The following is a 21,541-nucleotide window of genomic DNA, read 5'->3' as shown; positions in this document are numbered from 1 at the left end:
AGTAGAATGACCTAACTCAAATGTTTAAAGGGTTAGTTCACCTAAAAATTTAAATTTTGTTATTAATTACTCACCCTCATGTTGTTCCACACCCGTAAGATCTTGCCCAGAAAGCTAAAGACATATTTAAAACAGTTCATGTGTCTACAGTGGTTCATTTTTAATGTTATGAAGCGACGAAAACACTGCTTCATGAAGCTTTGAAACTTTACGAATCTTTTGTTTTGAATCAGTGGTTCAGAGGGTGTATCAAACTGCTAAAGTCACGGCCCCCAGTGGTGAACCATTCAAATTTCAAACATTTATGATGTAACGAACCCTCGTTTACTGAAATCACGTGACTTTCAAGCTCTGAACCACTGATTCAAAACAAAAGATTCGTAAAGCTTCTTCTGTTTTTTTGGCACACAAAAATTATTTCATAAAAAGTTATTTCATAACATTAAGGTTGAACCACTGTAGTCACATGAACTGGTGTAAATATGTCTTTAGTAGCTTTCTGGGCATCTAAAGTGTTAATTATCTTGCTTGCAACAGAGGCCTCACTGAGCCATCAGATTTATCATGAGTAATTAATGACAGAATTTTCATTTTTGGGTGAACTAACCCTTTAAGGAATATTAATGCAGTTCTGCCTTGCAATCACTGTTAAACAATCAAAAGACATGCAAAAACTGCCAATTCTATGGAAAAAATGGACAATAACTCACAAGAGAAATATTTCTAATAAGACTGCATTATATATAAAGTGTATATTTGCAGTGTGTGCAGCTGTGTGTCTGATAGACAGTTTAAATGATCAGAACAAATCACAGACACACACCTCTGCACTTTTATAACTATAACAATTTTGCTGTTTGTAAAGCAATTCTAATAAGGTAAAAAAGCCATTTCACTGATTGTCTATCACACAATGTCACAGGCGACTATTCATTTAGAGCCGGCGCTCTTTGAGGTCCCATGATCAAAGGATGACCCCATACAGAGCCTATTCATTAGGATGGCCTCTCCACCTTATCCAGTGTGCCAACAACGCTTCATGTTCTAATACTGAATTTCTATGCTGCTGGTTTTTCCTCATTACAAGTGCTATTATGAGGTATCTTTGCTTTGGAATCCAATTACTACACATGACATTAATTCCGACATAATTACCTGTGAGGTGCGAGCAGGGCACATTGAGGTGAAGTCGAACGAACGGGTGGCGAATGAGAGTTCGTGTCTAATAGGACAATCATTTGGACTAAATCTCATTATTGAATTAATGGAAGACGCTTGTTTTCAATCAGGCAAGAACAACAGGGCACGTGCTTTAATTCAATTAGATGTGCTTATGGGTGAAAAGATCCTCCTCTCAGGAGAGGCTGCGGCAGTGTGGATTCGCTGAATCAAAGGACTCGTTTGAAGGAAGTTGCACGGTTTTAAAGGCGCTCAGAGAATCCTTAAATCAAACAGTGAAAAAGTGTTTTTCCATTCACTTTTTGTACAGAAGGGAACAGTGACGCATACGTTGCCACACCATTCTGTCAGAGACGTGGGGAGACAGCGGGAACACGGCAGACCGTTTCCATAAAACCAGCTGAGTAATCAATAGATCTCCAGTAAATGTGCGTTCCATTTGAATCTGCTTGAAAGTTTTGGGAATTTATGAAAGTTCAAATTGATATGATGATGGAAGAGCAGGGTCTGATTGATCAAAATGGGAACATATCCCATTTTGATCAGTCAAATGCAGTGATGTACAGTAAACGGTGACTAGGATGTGAGGAAAACCTGTCTGTCTATTTAGGCTGTGTTATGACAGGCTGACATTTCCCTCATTTCAGAGATATGTGAGAAAAGAAGGGTTTATTCTTTCTTTTAACTTTTTTTTTTTTTTTTTTAAATTGACTGCTCAAAGTTTCAGTTTTCATTTCTTAATCGGTCAAAGGCCTGAAAACAAGACTTTAAAACGAACAATGCATCTCCTTTGCACCAAGTCCAAAATAGTCCTCAGTCAATGTTTTTATTAGGTTGTCACCAGGAAAAATCTAAACTGAACTTAGTCTTTTAGTCAAGTTGAATGTGGTGTTGAAAATATTTTGCCAAAAAAAATAAAAAGATGACTCCCAGTGACGTTGTAGCACGAGATGCTAGTAAGCACAATTTACAATCCAAATAAATCAACAAAAGCAAATGGCAGCTCTGCAAGCTTGTCATTGACCAGTCGCAAACCCTCCGAATTAAATTTAAAAGAAAAATGGAAGATGAAAACTAGAAAGACAGGGTTCCTACATTGTTTTTGACTGATGAATCTGATCTTTTCCAGTAGTTTGCTATTATTCAATTGCTTTTTAAAATACACTGTATGTTATAAAGCTTTCAAAAAGAACAACTTCTAACCTATAACATGTTTTAGAGCTAACCACATCCACACACACAAAAAAGTAAAGATTTCATCAATTGCAAAGAGTTTCCCAGGCCTGGAAATCACAATTTTAAAATTCCCTGATACTGTCTTATAGCTCTAATCACCTGTGCTCTCACAGAGAAAGAACAAGATGGTAACAGACTGATATCATTGAAAAATATCCTCCACCTACTTGTAACAATTAGCTTGAGGTGAGAAGAACGAACTGAAAAAAGGGCTGAGGCTGGCATTGTGTATCTCTCTTTAAACAGGTTTCTCCAGCTCCTTCCTCAATGCCTCTAGCATGTGTCCCGTTGGTTCTCGCTTGCTTCCTGCTCCCAAAACCAAACAGTAGGATATTAAAAAGGCTTTTAGACAAACATACCCAAACTAAAGGCCTGCAGATAGACCCCATTAGGCCAGTGGAGCAGCCAGCTGGAAAAAAGAAAACCTCAGTTGGCCTTGCGAGACCTTCTGAGTGTGGTGAACTAGTGAGTTCAGTGGCAAGCACTAAAAGTGACATATAGTGGCCTTTCTATTTGCACTTGGCTAAATGACAGGGGAGGGTATTTTACACTGCATTGCGTGTTTCTTCGAATGAATCTAGACATTTGTAACCATAATTCAGAGACTGACCATCTAAAAGGCATTTTAGATGGAGCCGTTTTCCAACAGCACATATATCTTACACTAAACAGACATATCAGTATAAAAGTTCTACTATTTCCCTAGAGTTTACAACTACACTACTATTCAAAAGTTTGGGACCTGTAAGATGTTTTAATGTTTTTAAAAACAGTAATACTGTAAAATATTATTGCAATTTCAAAAAACTGTTTTCTATTATAATATATTTTCAAATGTAATTTATTTCTGTGATGCCAACGATGAATTTTTGGTAGCCATTACGCCAGTCTTCAGTGTCACATGATCTTTCAGAAACCATTGTATATGTTGATTTGATGCTGAAAATACATTTCTTATTATTAAAACAGTGGTATTGTTAAATGTTTTTGTGGAAACCATGATACATTTTATTTCTGGATTCTTTAATGAATAGAAATTAAAGCATTTTTTAAAAATAGAAATCTTTTGGAACATTTTAAAGGTATTTATTGTCACTTTTGAACAATTTGATGTGTCCTTGCTGAATAGAAGTATTAATTTCTTAAAAAAAAGACCAAAAAAAATTGTAAAAAAAATAGTGTATATTGTGTGTCATATAACTCTCTCCTGTTCTATTTCTCATAGTTGTGATTCTCTTTTGGACCATTTTTTGGATGTTAAAACACTTTCTCCTCTCCCAGTTTAATCATGAAACACTATAGGGCACATTAACATGGACTAAATTGATGCAATGTTGCATGTTCTCCCTGTCTTGGTTTGCTTTCACAGGGTAATATTTCAAAATGGACCAAAATTGGTTACAGTGACAGAATTACATCACAGTAACCCACAGCTTGTGTTTCCAAAGATCCATCAGATATACATACACATCAGATGTCTATGTTGGTTGGTTCACTGAGTCGGATTGCATTTTCACCAAAAGCAAACCGTTGTAGAGTTCAATTGTTTTGGTGCGAATCCAAGAGTGACTGCCATGTTCATATGCCTAAACAAACCAAACAAATGGAGAAAACACACCTAGCTCTAAACAATCATTAATAATAAAATTTTTTTTTATATAAAATAAAAAATTGCTTCAGACAACTATAATGTGACAATACAGAAATCATGTCCTAAACTACAGCAAACTTTCTAAATGACTGAGAAAGATAACAGCTAGATTAGCAGCTAGATTCTCACTTCAGAAGATTAGATAATTGTTATATTCACAGCACTATAATGTGCCATTCAGATTCAGGTGAAGTCTGCACATAACACAAGTCCACACACACAGGCTGTGAACTGAGACACGTCAAGCTGTGGGAGTCCTGGGAACAAAGGGGCAGGGAATAAAAGAGCCAACACACTTCAAACAGCACATCCCTTTCTGCATGACCTGTACACGCCAGAGAGCAAAGACAGAGCGAGAATGTGAGTGAAAGATGGGAGGGAGGGTGATAGAGAAAAGCATGCGAGAACTGCCAGCGGGAGTTGAGGTTTTCTCTCGAGCGTTGTCTTGTAAAATTCACAGGGAATTGATTGTAAGTTTGGTGCTTGTGCTCTGAGTGGGCACAAGGTGTGAAAACGCTCTTATTTCTCCCATTCCCTTTGACACTGTCGCTTGATTTGCACCATAAATCCCCTCAGATAGGTCAATAACCTATAACGTTAATGTCAGTGTCCTGCCATTAGTTTTACAGTCTGTGTGTCCCCTCTGTATCTTAATGACCCATGGCTGGCAGAGCAACAGCTGCACCTGGATCTGTACTAAACTCTACACCCCCCAAGAGCGCTTCCTTTATTCGTCCCTCACCCTGAGCTGTCCAGAAGTGTCATTCCACTCAAATTGAAGAGGAATGTCAACAAAATGATTTTACAATACTGTTCAGTTTATTTAAAAAATTCATTTTCATTTAACACCATTGTATTAGGTTTCAAACAACTGCGTTGTGTTAAACTGACTTGAAACAGTTACGTTTTGGCTCAACTCAATATTTTCATTTTGAAAGAACATGTTTAAATTAAGTAGTCCAAAAATAACATTTGATGCTAGTTCAATTTACTTAAGTAAATGAAGTTAATCCAAAACAATTCTTTTCAACCACTTTACTTAAGACTACATAAAGTCTTAAGACTACATAAACAGGATTTCCCCTTCCCATCATGCTTTGCACAGGGCTGGATAGGGAGAGTAAAAATGTTATTTTATGCAATTTTTTTATCAAGATGATAAAATTGGGAGACTTGTTAATGCTTAATGTTCTTTTGTGTTTATATTTAAAAGAGTTCCTGTTATGTTAGAGTTTTTGGGGGTTTTTGGGGTACCATTGTGGTGAAGGGTAATGCATGTGCTTGGGGTGATGACCTGCTAACAACAATTAAAGTTGTTTTAATAATAAAAAAACAACTATTTTGGGCATGCCATGGATGTAACAAAACCATCTTCTGGCTAACACCTAACTATAAGAGTCTTTACAGAGTAAATACAGTATTTTGTAAAAGTTATTCTCAGTTATAAACCTGTATTACTTACTTTTTTCTATGGAACACAAAAGAACATATTTTGAAGAACATTTCACCTGTTTTTTTCATCATTGTCAAAAACAACATTGCACCCCACTGACTTTCATTGTATCGACAACACTGAACATTTTGTGCACGACTTGATCAAATCTTGTTTTGAAAGGGAGTAAAGTCTGCTGGAGATTTTAGGATGATAAATGATGGGTCCCATTTTCTTGCCACTTGTTTACTATCTAATAATTCAGAGTAGGTCTGAGTTGTGTTCCACAGAAGAAAGCCATATAGGTTTAGAAATGACATGTTAAGTGTGAGTAAATAAACAGAATTTTCATTTTGTGATGAACTATTACTTCAAAAAGTCAAAAAGTGGTCAGATTATCTTATTCAACAATCTACGCCCTCATTAAACTTCTTCCGCTCACATTTACTACAGGATGTACCCCCAGAAGACGCGATGGCCAACATCCCCCCTAATAAGTCAACTGTCTGAGTGTGCTGATTCAGGAACTCTTTGAGTAATTATGCCCATTGTTTTACGTTAATTTCACACTCTCTGTCTCTGCGCACCGCTTGGCTCGATGGCCGGAGGATGCAGAAGCCCTCTGTGTGACCTGGCTCCTCTGTTCCTGAGCCTGACCACACAGCACTATTGATCCCTGGATCCGAAGCTCTTCACGCTGCGTCTGGAGCCGGGGGGATCTGCAGGGGGCCACTGATCTCTCGCACTTCACCTTTCATTCCCACAGTCCATTAGAAAGGTGTCAGGCATTAAACTGTGGAGGGGATAATGCCTTGAACTCACACCTTCAGAAAGAAGGAGAACGGAGGAAGACGAGAGAGGAAGATAATGGAGCGTCCCTATAATGACCTTTTTCTTGGGAAACCCTGTGTAAACATAACTAATGTAATAGCAAAGGGTGATAAGCGTGAGCCACCATGTCCTCTTTTTGTTTTTCCTTCTCTTTCTCTTTACTATCTGCAGAACAGCACGATTCTCTTTGGCTCACAGATCCCTTTTGTAGTCAGGGGAGAAATCCCTCTCCTGCTCTGCTGTTTAATGGTCTTATCTGCAGCGAGGAGAAGATTAGGCCGTGACGGGCGTGTAAGAGCCAGCGTGAGGCGGCGGGATTACACATGATGGTGGGAGGACCTGGGAGGAGCCGCAGGGACCTGTGTGCCGATAGTGAGGCCCCCAGGGGCTCATGGAGGTGGATAGGAGGTTGTAGCTGATTCCGATCAACCTGACCATTGCAATGTGTGTCCAACCATGATGCATTTTCAATGACAAATGAAAGAAAAGCTGGAGAGAACAGTTGCGAGGCAAGAAAGCAGCAAGTGGGTGGACCTGCATTCTTCGTCTACTCTCACTGTAAGTGAAGCATAGTGCCTTCCACAGTTAAATCACACAATCTTTGATGAATATATATATATATATATATATATATACAAATATATAAAAAAAGTAAAGTAGTGCATTACAGTGTTATTTCTGTAATATTTATATGCTATTATAGTATTTATTAATATTTTGAATCAACTTTTTCCCCGCCAGCATTTTTTAAAAGGCCTGCTGAAGTGCCTTGGAAACCGTAGCATTATTCAATGTGTTGATGTTATTTCAACTGAAACAGGAAAACAGGGCGGGACATATCAAACAGCCCCTCCCCTTTTTTGAAATAGCCAATAGCATTTAGTTTATATCACAGCTTGACCAAAGGCATTGAGCTTGGTAAAGCCTCAGTTTCCTTCTAATCTCTAACAGTTTCTCCTCCTAATCTTCTCCATATCGCTTTAAAATACAGCATTCTGTGCAGAATTCAAATGCGTCCGATACGTTTTGCGGCGACTCACACATATGATCTGCTCTGTGCTATCGTGTCTCTGAACCGGAGCAGACTGTGCGCGCTGTTGTGGTTCGCGTGACACTAACGTGAAACCAGACTTCATTCGTCTTAATAGAAAGAATATTTACACTGTCTTAATCATTCCCTATCTCCTATATAGCGCACTATGTGCCACTCACCATGTAGAAAATAGTAAATGTGTGAACAAGTGACCGATTTTAGCTGCAGCTTCAGAGTCTATTTGTAATGTAGGGGGCGGGAAGCTGAAGTGCAGCGTGATGTCATCAAAATTGTTCGATCCATATTGGCGGAAGTGAGAGACTGCAAGTTTTGAACGCTTATATCTTCTAAATACGGATTTTGTCATTGTTTTGGAGCACACTATCTTACAGATAAGAGTAAGGCTAACATATTCATACTAAAAGCCAAAAAACTTCATAGCGACTCTAAAAAAAATTGCCAGCCACCACCACCATTTTTCATCATTTTCACAAAAGTTTCATGGCCCCCAGAATATTTGGTTGTATGAATATCTGAAAATGCAATATATCAAACGAAAGAACAGAACCTCTGTATTCTAGCTTAATGCATTCTTTTTTTATGAATACTTGAAGGTGGGTGTGTTTCATAAAAACACATTTTGAACAAAAAGCTGAGAAATTTTTTTTTTTTTGCTTTTATCTCTTGTTTTTCAATGCTTTTATCTCTTGTTTTTGCTTCTTTTTTGCCTGTGTTTTGATCTGGAGATTCTGTACTCTTTCTGAAGATGCGTAATAGCTCCCCCTACCATATAACAGTGAAAACACAGAAATTATGTCAATGGCAGGGAAGCATTGTCTCATAAGTGACGGAAAATTCCATCAATGGTGGCAAAAGAGTTAACTCTTATTTTTTTTATTTTCAGTTTTTATTTTAATTTTAGTTTAATTTCATGTAATTTTCTTACATGCTTTTGTCCTATTCATACATTTTTGGGTGTTTATTTTAAATATTTCTACTTGGCTTTTTTTTTTTGTATTTTATTTCAGTTTTAGTTTTAGTAATTGTAGTCCTTCAACAAACTTATTTTATTTCCATTTCTAACTTTTTATATTTTATTTAAGTTTTATTTCAATTAAAGGAAATTATTTCTAATAGTTTTAGTTAACAATACCACTGACACATTAAATGGATAGATTTTTTAATAAATCTTATTATTAATAACCTATTATTAATCTTATTGTTAACAAGGTAAATAATTCACAAGTTTAACACAGAATACACTACTGACAAACAACTTCCCAAGGACTTTCTTTTTATTTCCTAACTATTAGTAAGCTATATTCCTGACCCTTATATGGTTTCGCCCATGGGAGAAAGAAAGAGAGAGAGGAGAAGTGAGATGAAGAAAGTGATTGAGTGAGGGACAGATGAGGCCAGAGCGGATCACATTGGATGCTGAGTTGTTGGCAACCGAGGTGACAATATTGCACTCGACTTAAAAATACAAACAGCCAAGGGGTCAACAATAATGACTTTACAGAAACCAAGACTTGCACGGCATGCATTTGTAAATGTCACGGCTGAAAATAGCTGCTCTACAGAAAAAAGAAAAGAAAAGAACAAAGGATTAACAAAAAAGATTGTGTTACCGTAGGTCACTCTGTTATAGCTACTGTCCCAGCTCCCACACCAGACTGAATAAAGTTTTTCTGGCTGTCAGACGGCGACTGGATGAAATGAACACACGATAAATGTTACAGGACCCACATTATGCAACTAGAGAACACAGATCAATTAAAGTGGTGACAAATTAGCGCAAGCATTTCATTTAGCAACATGACACTGTCGGCAGCCGCTCTCCTCTCCGAATTACATGGCTGATAGACGCTGCTTCCGAAAGCCACTGCTTGATTATACAATGCTGTGAAGGAAAGCATGGCTTTTCCATTGATAAAACTTTCTGTATCTATGTGAACAAGTATAAACTGCCCATTTTTACTGCAAATTTTGTATGCATGTATCATTTTTAGCATTTGAAAACATGTCAGAGGAGGACTGTGTACCACAATTTACACCAAAATACTTATGGAAGGAAATTATCAATCGGAGCTTTACATCCAGGCTAAATTTACAGCCACCCTATACAGATGTAAAAATACCAGTACATTGGAAGTATGACAATATTACAATAAAATAAAATAAAAAATAATAATGAAAATAAAATTAAATAAAATGTTTCGTTTACAACCTGTAAACAAGATTTGGTAAATATATATAAAATTAATATTATTATTTATTTTAGTGATTTTTTTTATTTTTAAAAGGATAAAACAAGCTAAAATGTATCAAGAAATGTAAAATTTCACAACAACAGAGATACCGGTATCATGACACCCTACAGAAAACAAACGATTTGGTGATGTGGAACACACAATACTATACCAAGAGCACAGCTCATTAAAAGTAAATGGCAAAGGTTGTTTAGGGCTAGGCCTTGCTTGGGGGGCATAAAAATAGGCCATAGTGCCGTTTCAAACCAGACACAAGCTCTATGCTCTTCCATTTCTACACATGCTCCTTGAAAAACAAGTCCCTTGCTCTGAGCTCTCAATTATTTATTACTGAACAGACACAGCAGCACTTCTCCCCCGTCTTCCTTTGCTTTTTTCATTATCATTCTACTGTAATACTATCACTGAATCCATAACTGTTCAGTAAATTTACAGTTCACACTGTCCTTATTGAAAGTGTGAGAAAAACAGTCTATTTGTCCACAGACATTCACACCTTCTCATCTACACTGAGCCCAGAATTTGGAATAATACTTCTAAAAGCACACACACAAAGCAGCAAACACACACGAAGAGCTATCTGTCATCAGAAATAAGCGTCAGTCTGCCTGTGTGAGCTAATCAGTTACAGGATGTCTGACAGGGGTAAATTTTATCTCTCTTCTCACCCGGGCCATCAGAAAGTAAGCTCAGATTAGATTAAGCATGTCTGCGAGTTTCATTCTAAGAGAACAGGCCCCCGTGGCCCCCGTGACACAGCCTGTACCGTCTGCGTGAGGGTGCGCGGCAGCCGCGGAGGCCCTCTGCCCCGCGCTGGGCCGGATGAGACTGGAGTGATGAAGGGGAATGATTAATGGGCAGTCGGTGCTATCAAAGAGCACAGCCAGCTCAAAAGATGAGAGATTGCTTTCTGACGATCATTAAATCCTGGTTGCCACATCTACGAGTGCGCACTTTTCATCTGGCCCCTGACGGGGAGAGAGGGAGCGCCGTGTGGCCAAGAGAACGGGGAGCAGGTTTATGGCGGAGGAAGGTTTCCTGTACGCTAAAAGCCCATTTTCAGCACAGTGTGACATTGCCAGTGTCGTAGTATCTTTCTTTCATCCCCTCACCTCCTCATTATTTTCAGAGGTGCAAGTAAGGGGCTGTTCAGAATGAGGGTATCGTGTTTATAAAAAGTTGACGTTATTTTTACTAGATGCGGCATCTCATGGCGCGAGATGCTAAAAAACAATAGACACATTGAAACAATCAATGACATCAGTCTAGCATGTTAAAAAATTATTAGATTAACTCAAAGACTCAAAGTGGAAAAAAAAAGACTCAAAATGTGCCATTCAGTATGAGGTTTTCAGGTTTTTAAAAAGTTGTAAAGTTATAAAGTAAGAAGTTATTTCTACTAGACGTGGCATCTGATGTTACGAGATGCTAAATAAAACAAGACACGTAGAAACCATCAATAAAGTCAGTCTCGTATGTTTAAATAAAACAAACAAAAAAAATTATTAAAAAAGAACTGAGATGGACTCAAAGACTCAAAGCAACAAAAAAGACTCAAAATGTGCCTTCAGTATGAGAATGTAAGGTTTTTAAAAAGTTGAAGTTGCTTTTAGTACTTGATGTGGTATCTGTTATGAGATGCTAAAAAAAAAAGAGACACTCATGACTCAGATGATCATTGAAATCGATTGTTGACATCAGTCTAGCACATTTAAACAACATATAGACAAAAAAACATCTAAGACTGTTAAAAAAAAACTCAGTATGACAATTTAAAGGGATAGTTTACTCAAAAATTAAAATTCTGTCATCGTTTACTCACACTTCTGTCATTCCAAACCTGTATGTTTTTTTTTTCATCTGTAAAACACAAAAGAACAATGAAAAAAGTCTTTTTTTGTCCTTACAATAAAAGTGCAACTATTTTGGAGCCCAGTGACTTTCATTATATAGACAAAACCAGTACTTCCAAATGTTGTCTTTTGTGTTCTTCACAACATAATTATTTTTGGGTGAACTATTCCTTTAAAAGCTGAACATTTTACATGAAACAAGATGCTAAAAACAATGAAACATAAGAATGGTCAAAGTTATCTGCCTAGTGCATGTTTACATAGAAGATTCACATGAAGAAAACCCCTAAAACTCTTCACTCACTGAAAATGTGGCAAAAACATGCCTTTCTACTAGTTGCAAGTATAATAATGGGAAACCACAAGTAACTTTAAGTGATGTACCCAACAAACAAGTGCTGTAAAGGTCTATCAAAACACACACAGTACATGGGAAAAACAACTAAAAAGCAAAGCATTTAAACTCCTCTATAGGGACTTAATAATGAAACGGTGAACGCACATCCCCTTTTCGCTGTGTGAGTTTGAACACTCCCCATCAGTGAGCTGAGAAATTGCCAGAGCTATGCAGAATCAGGTCATATGATCCTCTGTCCTCAAAAAGACCATCAATACTATCCATTCTGAACAGCCACGGCTGAATACTCATCTCCTCCAGGACCAGCACTGCGGAACAAGGCCCTTCGGAGTGGAGGAAAATTAAACACTGCTCCGACTGAAAGCAAATAATGCAAAGCAGTAACTGAGCGAGAGAAAATCTGTGTATGTATTTAGGTGGAAGAGATAAACTTAGAGGAAGTGTAGGAAAAGAGAGAACAAGATAAAGGAGGAGACAGGCTTATCGCATGCTACAAGCACACCGTCTTATCCCAGCAGGTCCAGGGTTGAGGAAATATGGAGAAACAATGGCATAAAGGCCAACCTGATGGGCGGCAGAGGCGTTACTCACCCAAAAGTACATCATCATTTCGACCAGAGGCAGGTGGGCACACGCAGATGGAAATCGGATGAGGAGTGGGCACAGCGCTGGCCGCCTGGGTCAGATTCTTGGTGCTTGAAAGTCCTTAGCTCTTTCCAGATCAGTCCAGAAAGAAAGAAAAAACAACAAGTTGAAGCAACAACTGTTGACACTATAAAAAAAAAAAGATCTAGTCAACAGGAAAAAGAGGAATAGGCAAAGGTGCTGCTGTCTCCGCTCTTCACTTTCCTTTCACTTTCCACTCTTTCTTTCTTCTTCCTATAACCACATAAGTGGCTTTCTTCACGTCATTCACTCTGCACGTCTTCTGCTCTGTGTCGTTCTGTTCAGAGTCTTATTGGCGGGTGGGAGAGTTCTAGAGCGGGCACTCCAGGAGGTGTTTGGCAGCTGTTCCCAGCATTCCTTCAGTGAGGCTGTGTTCCTCCGCAGGGAGAGGAGTCCATTGACACTTCAGGCACTGATACAGCCACGGAGCAGCTCAGCATCCGAGCGCAGAGGGGAGGGGAGGGGAGGAGAGGAGCGTCTGCTCTCCTGGCTGCTGCTGCTGATGTTGCGACGGCTGCCGAGGGAAGCCGGCTAGTGGTGAGGATTGAGAAGACCGTAGGAGCGGTTCTTTCCCCTCGCTTGGTTTCGACGCTCAGCTGATGTACATGAAAAGTCATGCAATGTAACAACGAGGCAACAAAGACCTACCGGAGTGGGGCAAACGGGGGTAAAAGCTAAGTAAACTAGGTAGGGCGAGTCGGAATGCAACGTAATGCCTTTTGCTCTTTCATGTGTCTGTCTTTCCTTTCTTTCTTTTTTCTCACTAATCTTTTTCTCAGTGATAGAGAGGGAGCGGAGGCTGGGGTTTTGGTGGGAGAGGGGCTTGCAGGATTCCGGCTGTGGTTTCAGCCAATCAGGAGTCGAAGTGCGCCGGTGGAGAGCAGGGGGAATCGCTTGACAGGTTGCGTGCCATGAGAACTGGGCTGCTCTTTTTGGTACCTTTTTTTGGTGCGTGCGAGAGCGCAAGACTTGTTTGTGTGTGTATGTGTGTGTGGTTTGAGCATCTAAGTGCATGCGTATACAGCCATGCGCCTTTCGGGAGGCTGGGTGGGGGGTGGGGGGTTACGCTGCCGTTTAACATCTCAGCTGTCTCAGCAATTTCAAACACACACCGCCAACAGGCAGCTACAGTGTTCTTAAATATTAACCTCTGTGCTGTTGCACGTTCATATTTGGATTTGAGACAATGCTAATTTTGCTCTCAGTTCATTTTGATTAGAACAAAGCATGTCAGGAGTGACACTGTCAGAGAGAGTTCACATTTTCCATCGTGCTTTGGAATATTTTATTTGTGCCGTAAATCAATGCAAGAGTTCTGATAAGATCGGGTGTATTAGATAATTATAAGTCTTATGTATTATTTTTTGCTCATAAATGTACACACCTCCTTCTGTAAAATTAATCTACAAGATGCTTAGCATTTAAAGAGAAATGAGATCAATTCTTATAAATGAAATCATTATACATTTTTTTCTGCCCTGAAGAAGTTGCATAAATTATATTTAAGAATATTCCACAAGACAAAATATTACACAAATAATGTAGTTTAAAAGTTTATATACCTTTGGCAATACACAATATTAAGAACAAAAGTGTTAAACAGAATAATGTACATAATTTCAGTTATTATTTAGTCTTGTTGAATATATATAAATATCTGTTATGTTAAATAGTTTAATAAGGACAGAATTTAATATAAGAAAAGTGCATTTTTATGATCTTTTATTTTTCTGCAGGAGAAGGATTGTAATCTAAAAACATGTGCACCTCTTTTTCATATTGAGTTTTCACAGGGAAGTGATAAAAGAATCTCAAGTTGCATTAAAAAAACTGTCTCATCAAATCCTGAAGTCTATTTCAAGTCGGTATCATAAATAAGTCAAAAAAGAGGGGCCCATGACATGACTGATCTTTACTCTTCACTGTTTTTTAACAATATGAAGAGAGTTGAAGAAAAATGTCTGAAAGGGAAAATTATTTAGAAGCCTGAGCATATCTGAGCATCACACAATAAAAAATAACAAAAAAATGAGCATGTTAAAGGTGCACTATGCAGGGAAATGTATAGACTCATACAAAAATGCCTCTTAATCATTACTTATGATCCACTAGAAGTGTGTGGTGGTGTTTGTGTCTACAGAGGCGCCACCCTGTGCCTGTATTTTCTTATTTTCTTCTTGTTTGGCTGTGTTTGGGATGTTTCTGGGCTGCAGCCTCTGGTCAGTAGGTGTGTCGCCCTAGCCAATAACACATAAAAACAATTCACCAATGTTGCAATTGCCTTGTTGACTGCTATCTGTGACTTGACAGATTACTAGGCATTGTAATAACGTTTTTATGATGACGTAATTATTGTTTATTAGCGAGCCTGAAGATAGCTATACTCGCTCTCAAATTATAGCCATCTAACTGTGCAATCATATACACACAAATGTATGATAAATAGGCTACAATATTTGAGTTGGTTGGGCCGAGTGTGCAACAGAGATGATGTCAGAGAAGAAGGCGTGCGCTTTTGGCGGTGTTCTTCCCACAAGGAGGGGCCACATTTGAATGCTGTGTTTACAAACAGAAACTGCAAATTTCTGCATAGTGCACCTTTAACATCACAAGCAAATAAAACTTAAACTAAACATTACTCTGCACTTTTCCTGTCAGTGCATTCCATGATATAGTGAGACTGGAGCTATATGTCATGCTTTATTTATCAATGTAGCTTTATTTTATAAAAAGAGATATATCTTTAAAGACTTGACTACAAAAATACTATTGAAATACAAAGTTCACTGAAAACATGTAGATCTAATAGCAGTACATGTCACATGGGTACTGTTTTCACAGTGGAATCTGCCTTTAAACAATCTGAGATTTTTTTAAATTTTATATTTAACTGAAAAAAATATATATAGAAAAACAATTAATGAAACCGCAAAAATGTCAAAATTAACAAATAATGTGGTGCAAAACAATTTGAATTAATAAACTGTATATATTTATAAAAAATAAATTGATAAAATACAATTATTTTTTTATAGATTTGAAATGTGACGACTTCCTTTGAAAAGAAAAATAATTTAACATTTTTAACTAGATGTTTAAAACTAACATTCAAAAACCACTGCTAAAGAAAACACACATTTACGTGAGTGTACTTCTTTTGACTCACTTAAATCCTTAGTTACTGAAAGTGAGCTGTGTGACAACTAGCCCCAGTCTCGCCTACTGTTGTTGTTCTTTCTGTAATATTCTCGTCCACTCCATCAGCATTCTGTTTTCTCTCACTGCTTCTCTTTCTCTCTCAAACCCAAAACACTCTCCATTCCTTCTCTGGCACTATCTGCACTGTTTTTTCCCAGCATGCCGAGGGTGCTGCTTGTTCGGGTTAAGCACTCGGAGGACGACTGGCCCTGGGGACGTCATTTTCCATTACAGAGACAAGAAACCTTTTCTCTCAGATGAAGAAAGAGGGAAAAAGTCAGAGCCCTGAATTGGTTATGCTCCTTGTCGTGTTCTCTTACTCCCCCGACTCGCGATTCGTTTAGTCAATATTTAATGCCGGCGTTGTGCAGTACAGTTGTCTGTTGGCCCGATCCATGGGTTTGATCTCCATGTCTCGCCTGATCTTTTTCCAAGCTTATGGGCTTGCGCGGAGATGTGACGCAGAGTCTAAAAATGTGGCACAAGCTTGTTAACGGTTACACACTTTGCTCTGATGCAGTGCAAAGAAAGAAAAGGACAGACAGATAGGAGGAAAAAGAGAACCAGATCAGATGCATTACGTGCATTTAGCGCAACTGCTCACTTTATCCTTCATCCACACACAATCACGCACGTCTCACCCTGCCTGCAGCAACTAACGCCCTCTATGTCCCACCTGAGTATAGATGTCAATTGGCCTGAAGTGTAAAGGTGGTATTTTTCTTCTTTAAGCAGGGCAGATGGGCAAGGTTTGGTCTGAGCAGGCCCAGACTGAGCCGGTGGCCAAGCCAGACTGTCTTAATTAGGAGCTGGCCGCTGCCAACGGCAGGTGAACACATCTGGGACGCCATATTGGCCGCAAGCGCAGCAGGTCTTGGAAATAGTGCAAGCCTTGGAATATTTGACGGGAGCTGAAACGAGCAATTCCCTCTTTTTTACCCCCATACTACAACCCAAAAGTGAGCAGCAATACATCTACATGCCACACAGAGTCAAGCTTCCACGCTGTGCGAGCCTGCCAGATATTAAAAGTCTCTGTCTTTGGAGGTTTGCGTTCGTTTTGCGTGCTGCCAAGGCCCGAGCAGCCCCAGAGTGCTATCAATTACACACATTCTGCTGAAAAGCTGAAATTCAGCTCTGAGCGCAGTCTGACAGGATTCAGCAGTATGTGCACGTCCGTGCGACGACTATTGGACATTCGCGTTTCCTTTGTCCCCTGTACCTGCCCTCCACTGCCTTTGTTTGGAATGAAGATGACACAATCACAGCATGTCGCACTTAAAGCACCTTATAATGAAGTTGAGTCCTCCCTTCTGTGAAGATACACACACACACACACACACACACACACACACACACACACACTTACTCTATCAGGCATGTTCGCCCCACTGAGCTATACCTTCCTCATCAGTGCTTTACCCAACGTCATCATTTCTGCCTCCATAAACTCAATGGAGCTGCATGCTCCTCTCCTTTTCTCTCAACGCACTCCCTTCCAATTACCGCGCCAGTTCATTTATTCATTAACCCGGCAAGGAAAATCGAGGGAGACCTAATTCAAAAACAACCGCCCTCCATTTCTCTCCATCTGGTGGGGAGGCTCGATTCTCCAAACACGTTCAAGTGACTTAATCTGGTTAAGGTGCAGTTTAGCGTTTGCAGCTGAGTTTGGTGGGGGGATTGAGGAACGGATCGCAGTGCCAGTCCATTTTCATTAAAAGCACCTACCAATGACCAAACGGCACTGGAAGTGACATGCATGGAAGTATGGCCTAATCAAAAAACAAGCGGATAAAAGGCAAGGCGCCGTTGCACTTGATTACAGAGGCATTGACTAATTTACTTAATTTGTCAAAAAGGAATGTGGTTTGGAACTGAGGTAGAACTCATTTATAGTGATTTGAGTGGTAGCATGCGAGCGTACTTAAACGCTAAACGTGCTTTGGCTATTTAAAGCGTTGTATTTCCAAAAGCCATTAGTAGAATTTCCTATCTTCAAAAGTGGAGAGGAAAATTAAAGTTTGGGAAAAGTAAAAGTTGGGAAAACGTAATTGCTTTGGGCCTTCCCGCTACGCCAACCGTCATTTAATCTAAATAAAGTAAATATTGTAAAGCCAAATTAGGCATTGGACTATAAATGATTTACTACTTTAATACATTCAGCAAAAAAAGGATCTTTTCACCTTGTGTTGCAAAAGGGAAGCCAGTGGAAACTATTTAGAAAGTTTTTCTGTCAGGAATGTCACTCATGGTGCTCTAACCTAGTTTTACTCAAAAGCAGTAAAGACAAAGAGAACTAATAAACTGTAAATAGATAGAGAAAAGCAATCTATTACCTGCTTAAAAGCAATGGCTAAATCTTAAACTAGCCTAAGCACATTTGTTGGTCTTAGACTTTTCAGCTGCTGAGGCGGGAAGACCAGCTAAAACCAGCAAACCAGCTTAGACTAGTCCTAAGCCCTTTCCTACCTATAATAAGCTTCGGGAAATTAGATTTTAACCTTTAAAGAGCCATCTAAAAACAATCTATCACTGGCAAAACATAAATAAATAATAATAATAATAATAAAAAAAATCTTTTCATATTTCAATTTATGTATGACGCTGGCAAAAAAAAGAAATATTATATATATATATATATATATACACACACACACACACACATTTAGTTATTACACATGGTTACTTATAAATGTCAGTCATTAAAGGACAATGTTTTTGACAACAGAAAAGTGTACCAGTGTCTACCTGCAAGGGATAACTGGGCCGTGATAACTAGCAAAACCCTAACCCCTTTGTAAAAACAAAGTGATGTTTTTGAACTCGTGAAACACCGTGACATTCAACAACTAAGATGCAAACTAGAAGATGTTTAAAAATGCCACAATGGATATTTCACCTAAATTCGAGCAGCATGCCAATTCATGAATGGGAAAGAATATTTGTGATTTGCCATAAATTAAAGACAATCATAAAAAAAAAGTCATATTAATATATATTAAGATCTTATTATACCAACCAGAATGAAATGCTACATTCTCTCTGAAGAAAGCAGTTGAACTACATCCCAATTCTGCTGCTAAAGTTTTCATCTGAAACACGTCTGCACGCTCAATTGAGAAAGCAGTGAAAAACAAGTTACCCTCAGAGATTTATGCTTCTGATCCTCCAAATCCTTTTTTATCTTAATCGAGTATAAGGCAGTAAATTGCTCCAGCTCTGCCTCCTCCCTGTCCTTCCCTGCCTGTATGCTAATACTGTTTGACATATTTCGGAGGAAGACGGAGCATCAATATTTATCAATTCATAATAAGACAGAGGCACTGACATGCGCTAAGATTACAGTTTAATTAAAACTTGAGTAGCCAACTAATATTCAGTTCTTAAACAGACACATCTACTCATTTAGAGCTTGCATCATTGAAAAAGAAGACAGACAGGGAAATCAGGAAGGAGAACATGACATGCGCCTGAAAGATCAGCCCCATTCCTTTTCCACTGCTGTTCTCTGTGGTTGGGTGTAGCTGTCAGAGCAGAAAGCTAAATAACCCTAGCCATAATTAAATATTACTATTGAATGAATATGAACTTGTAATTATGAATACTTTACTGAACGTGCCAGCACAACTATATCCCCTTATATTTCAGGGCCTTCTGACAAAAAGAAGAAGAAGAAAGAAAAAAAAATCTAAAGTCTCACATCACCTATGGTAAAAGTCCTGGCCAGCCAAAACACAACTGATGCCAAATTCAAATTGCCAGTGGGAGATCTTAAGGTGGCAAAGGGTGCAGAGAGCTAGTGCCAACCATGCAACCAATCTGGAAAACACAAAGAAGGCATCCACTTACCAGTCTTGTGACAAGGGGCACCCCAAAATGCCAGAAGTGATCGTTCAGCAGCCCACTGTACACTACGTTTCCAAAGAGAGCAATGCTTCCTGTTTTACACAGCCCGTTTCCTGGTTTAGTTTCTACAGAAGGAGAGGGGGGGAAAAAAGAGATATTTCGAACAGGTTAAATAACAATATACAATAATTAGAAACAATTAATAATAATAAAACACAAGATTACAAAAAAGAAGAAGAGCAAAATAATGAAGGTAGAAAGTAAGGAATAAAGAAGAATGAAAAGGAAGGGAAAAAGAAAGGAAAAAATAAAGGCAATAAGAAAGGAAGGAAGGAAGGGTGGAAAGGAAGAAAGAAAGACAAAAATACAGGCAGTAAGGAAGGAAGGAAGGAAGGAAGAAAGGAAAAAAGAAAGGGTGGAAAGGAGGAAAGAAAGACAAAAAATAAAGGCAGTAAAAAGGAAGGAAGGAAAAAATAAAGGAAGGAAGGAAGGAAGGAAGAATGGAAGGAAAAACAAAAATGAGGGAAAAGGAAGGAAGGAAGGAAACAAAGGCAGTAAAAAGGAAGACAAAAAGCAAGAAAGGAAGGAAAAACAAAAATGTAGAAGGAAAGAACAAAAAGAAAGAAGCAAGGAAGAGGGAATAAATAAAGAAAGGAAACAAGAAAAAACAATTTACTCTTTGATTCAATATGATTCCAAATGTAAGAAAGAGAAACACAAATATTTCTTTGACAATTTGAACACATCCATAAACACTCGTCCTCTCAGCTGCTGGTGCCCATCAGTCTGTGTGTGAGTGGCACGGCGTGAGGGAACAGTGCTTGGCATGTGATCAACAGTGGGGTCAGCCCTGCTTGCACAGCAAAGCAAACTAACAGCTGCATTGAACCTCCTTTGGGTGACACACACACACATACACACACTATGATCAGCACTCACAAAGACAAAAAGAAAACATGACTCTGACATCACACAACCACCATATCCCACCAGTACAGCTTAAAAAAAAAAAAACCCTCCATTTCCCCAGTCTTGGAAAGCGGTCTCAGGGAAGCGCGTGCAAAGATTGCGATGTGTATTAAATTATTCCCTATAAATGCCAAGTACAGCAAAAATCTGCATTATGCCTCAAAACAATAGTGAAGCGCATATTGTGGAGCGCACCACAGCAAGCCATGCATTCATTATTGAAAAACAAAAAGTAAAAAGGCCCATTAAAATGTCACTTGTGCTCTTTGTGGCTGCGGCGACACATGAGTTTTAGTGTTATAAATGGGCCTTGCGTTATTGTTTATGGTGGCTGCTAGCCGCAGGCTACCCGGCGGTGACTGTAAAGTCCACGGATCACACACCACGAGCCTTCAATGCCGCTCCCTCCCTCTCTATACATCACCCCATGAATATTCATGCCACAGGGCCGCGCTCCAGCCAATCGATCACAACTATAACGCATTTATATCCATGATACATGTGGCTGATTTTTTGGTGTATAGAAATAAAAAGATATGGCCTAATTAGCAATAAAACAGCCGGCGTGTCGCTTCGCCGTAGATTTGGAGGCTGAACGCGCTCCTGCTCTTTTCGCAGGTGATGTAATTCAGACCGTGCCCGCGTTGCATCACAGGAACATGTCGTAAGGTGAGACTCTATGCAGGGAGGGATGGCTGTCATTGTGTTTGAGGCTTCCCTGCTGTCTGTTGGCACCGGTTGAAGCTCCTTTGGCATCCGTGGGCATGTTTCTCACCACGCCTCACCTGTGATTAATTATTGACGACGAGATGAGGATGCAGTAAAGTAAAGCTGCACTGACATGCTACACTGCAGATACATTACAACAACCCCCCAGGCTGCTTCACTATCTCCCTGTCTCTTTTTCTTCCTTTTCCCTGGTTTTCCCACATGTGCTTTGTCTTTAAAGCCCCCCTCTCACTCTCTCTCTCTGACAACCTTTCCTAACTCACTCTATCTCACTCTGCCCTGCA

At 39.1% G+C, this 21,541-nt stretch overlaps 1 protein-coding gene across 1 annotated transcript in view; it reads right to left on the bottom strand.

The window, feature by feature from the left end:
• Nucleotides 1–21,541, bottom strand: part of rbfox3a (RNA binding fox-1 homolog 3a) — a 395,081-nt gene that overhangs the window by 115,638 nt on the left and 257,902 nt on the right. Inside the window, 1 exon segment of the mRNA XM_051914271.1 lies at nt 19,563–19,684. Coding sequence (XP_051770231.1) covers nt 19,563–19,684 — 122 coding nt within the window.

Source organism: Ctenopharyngodon idella, chromosome 12 (genome assembly GCF_019924925.1).
Source record: "Ctenopharyngodon idella isolate HZGC_01 chromosome 12, HZGC01, whole genome shotgun sequence".
Lineage (NCBI taxonomy): Eukaryota > Metazoa > Chordata > Actinopteri > Cypriniformes > Xenocyprididae > Ctenopharyngodon > Ctenopharyngodon idella.
This window is presented reverse-complemented; position numbering and strand designations above follow the sequence as displayed.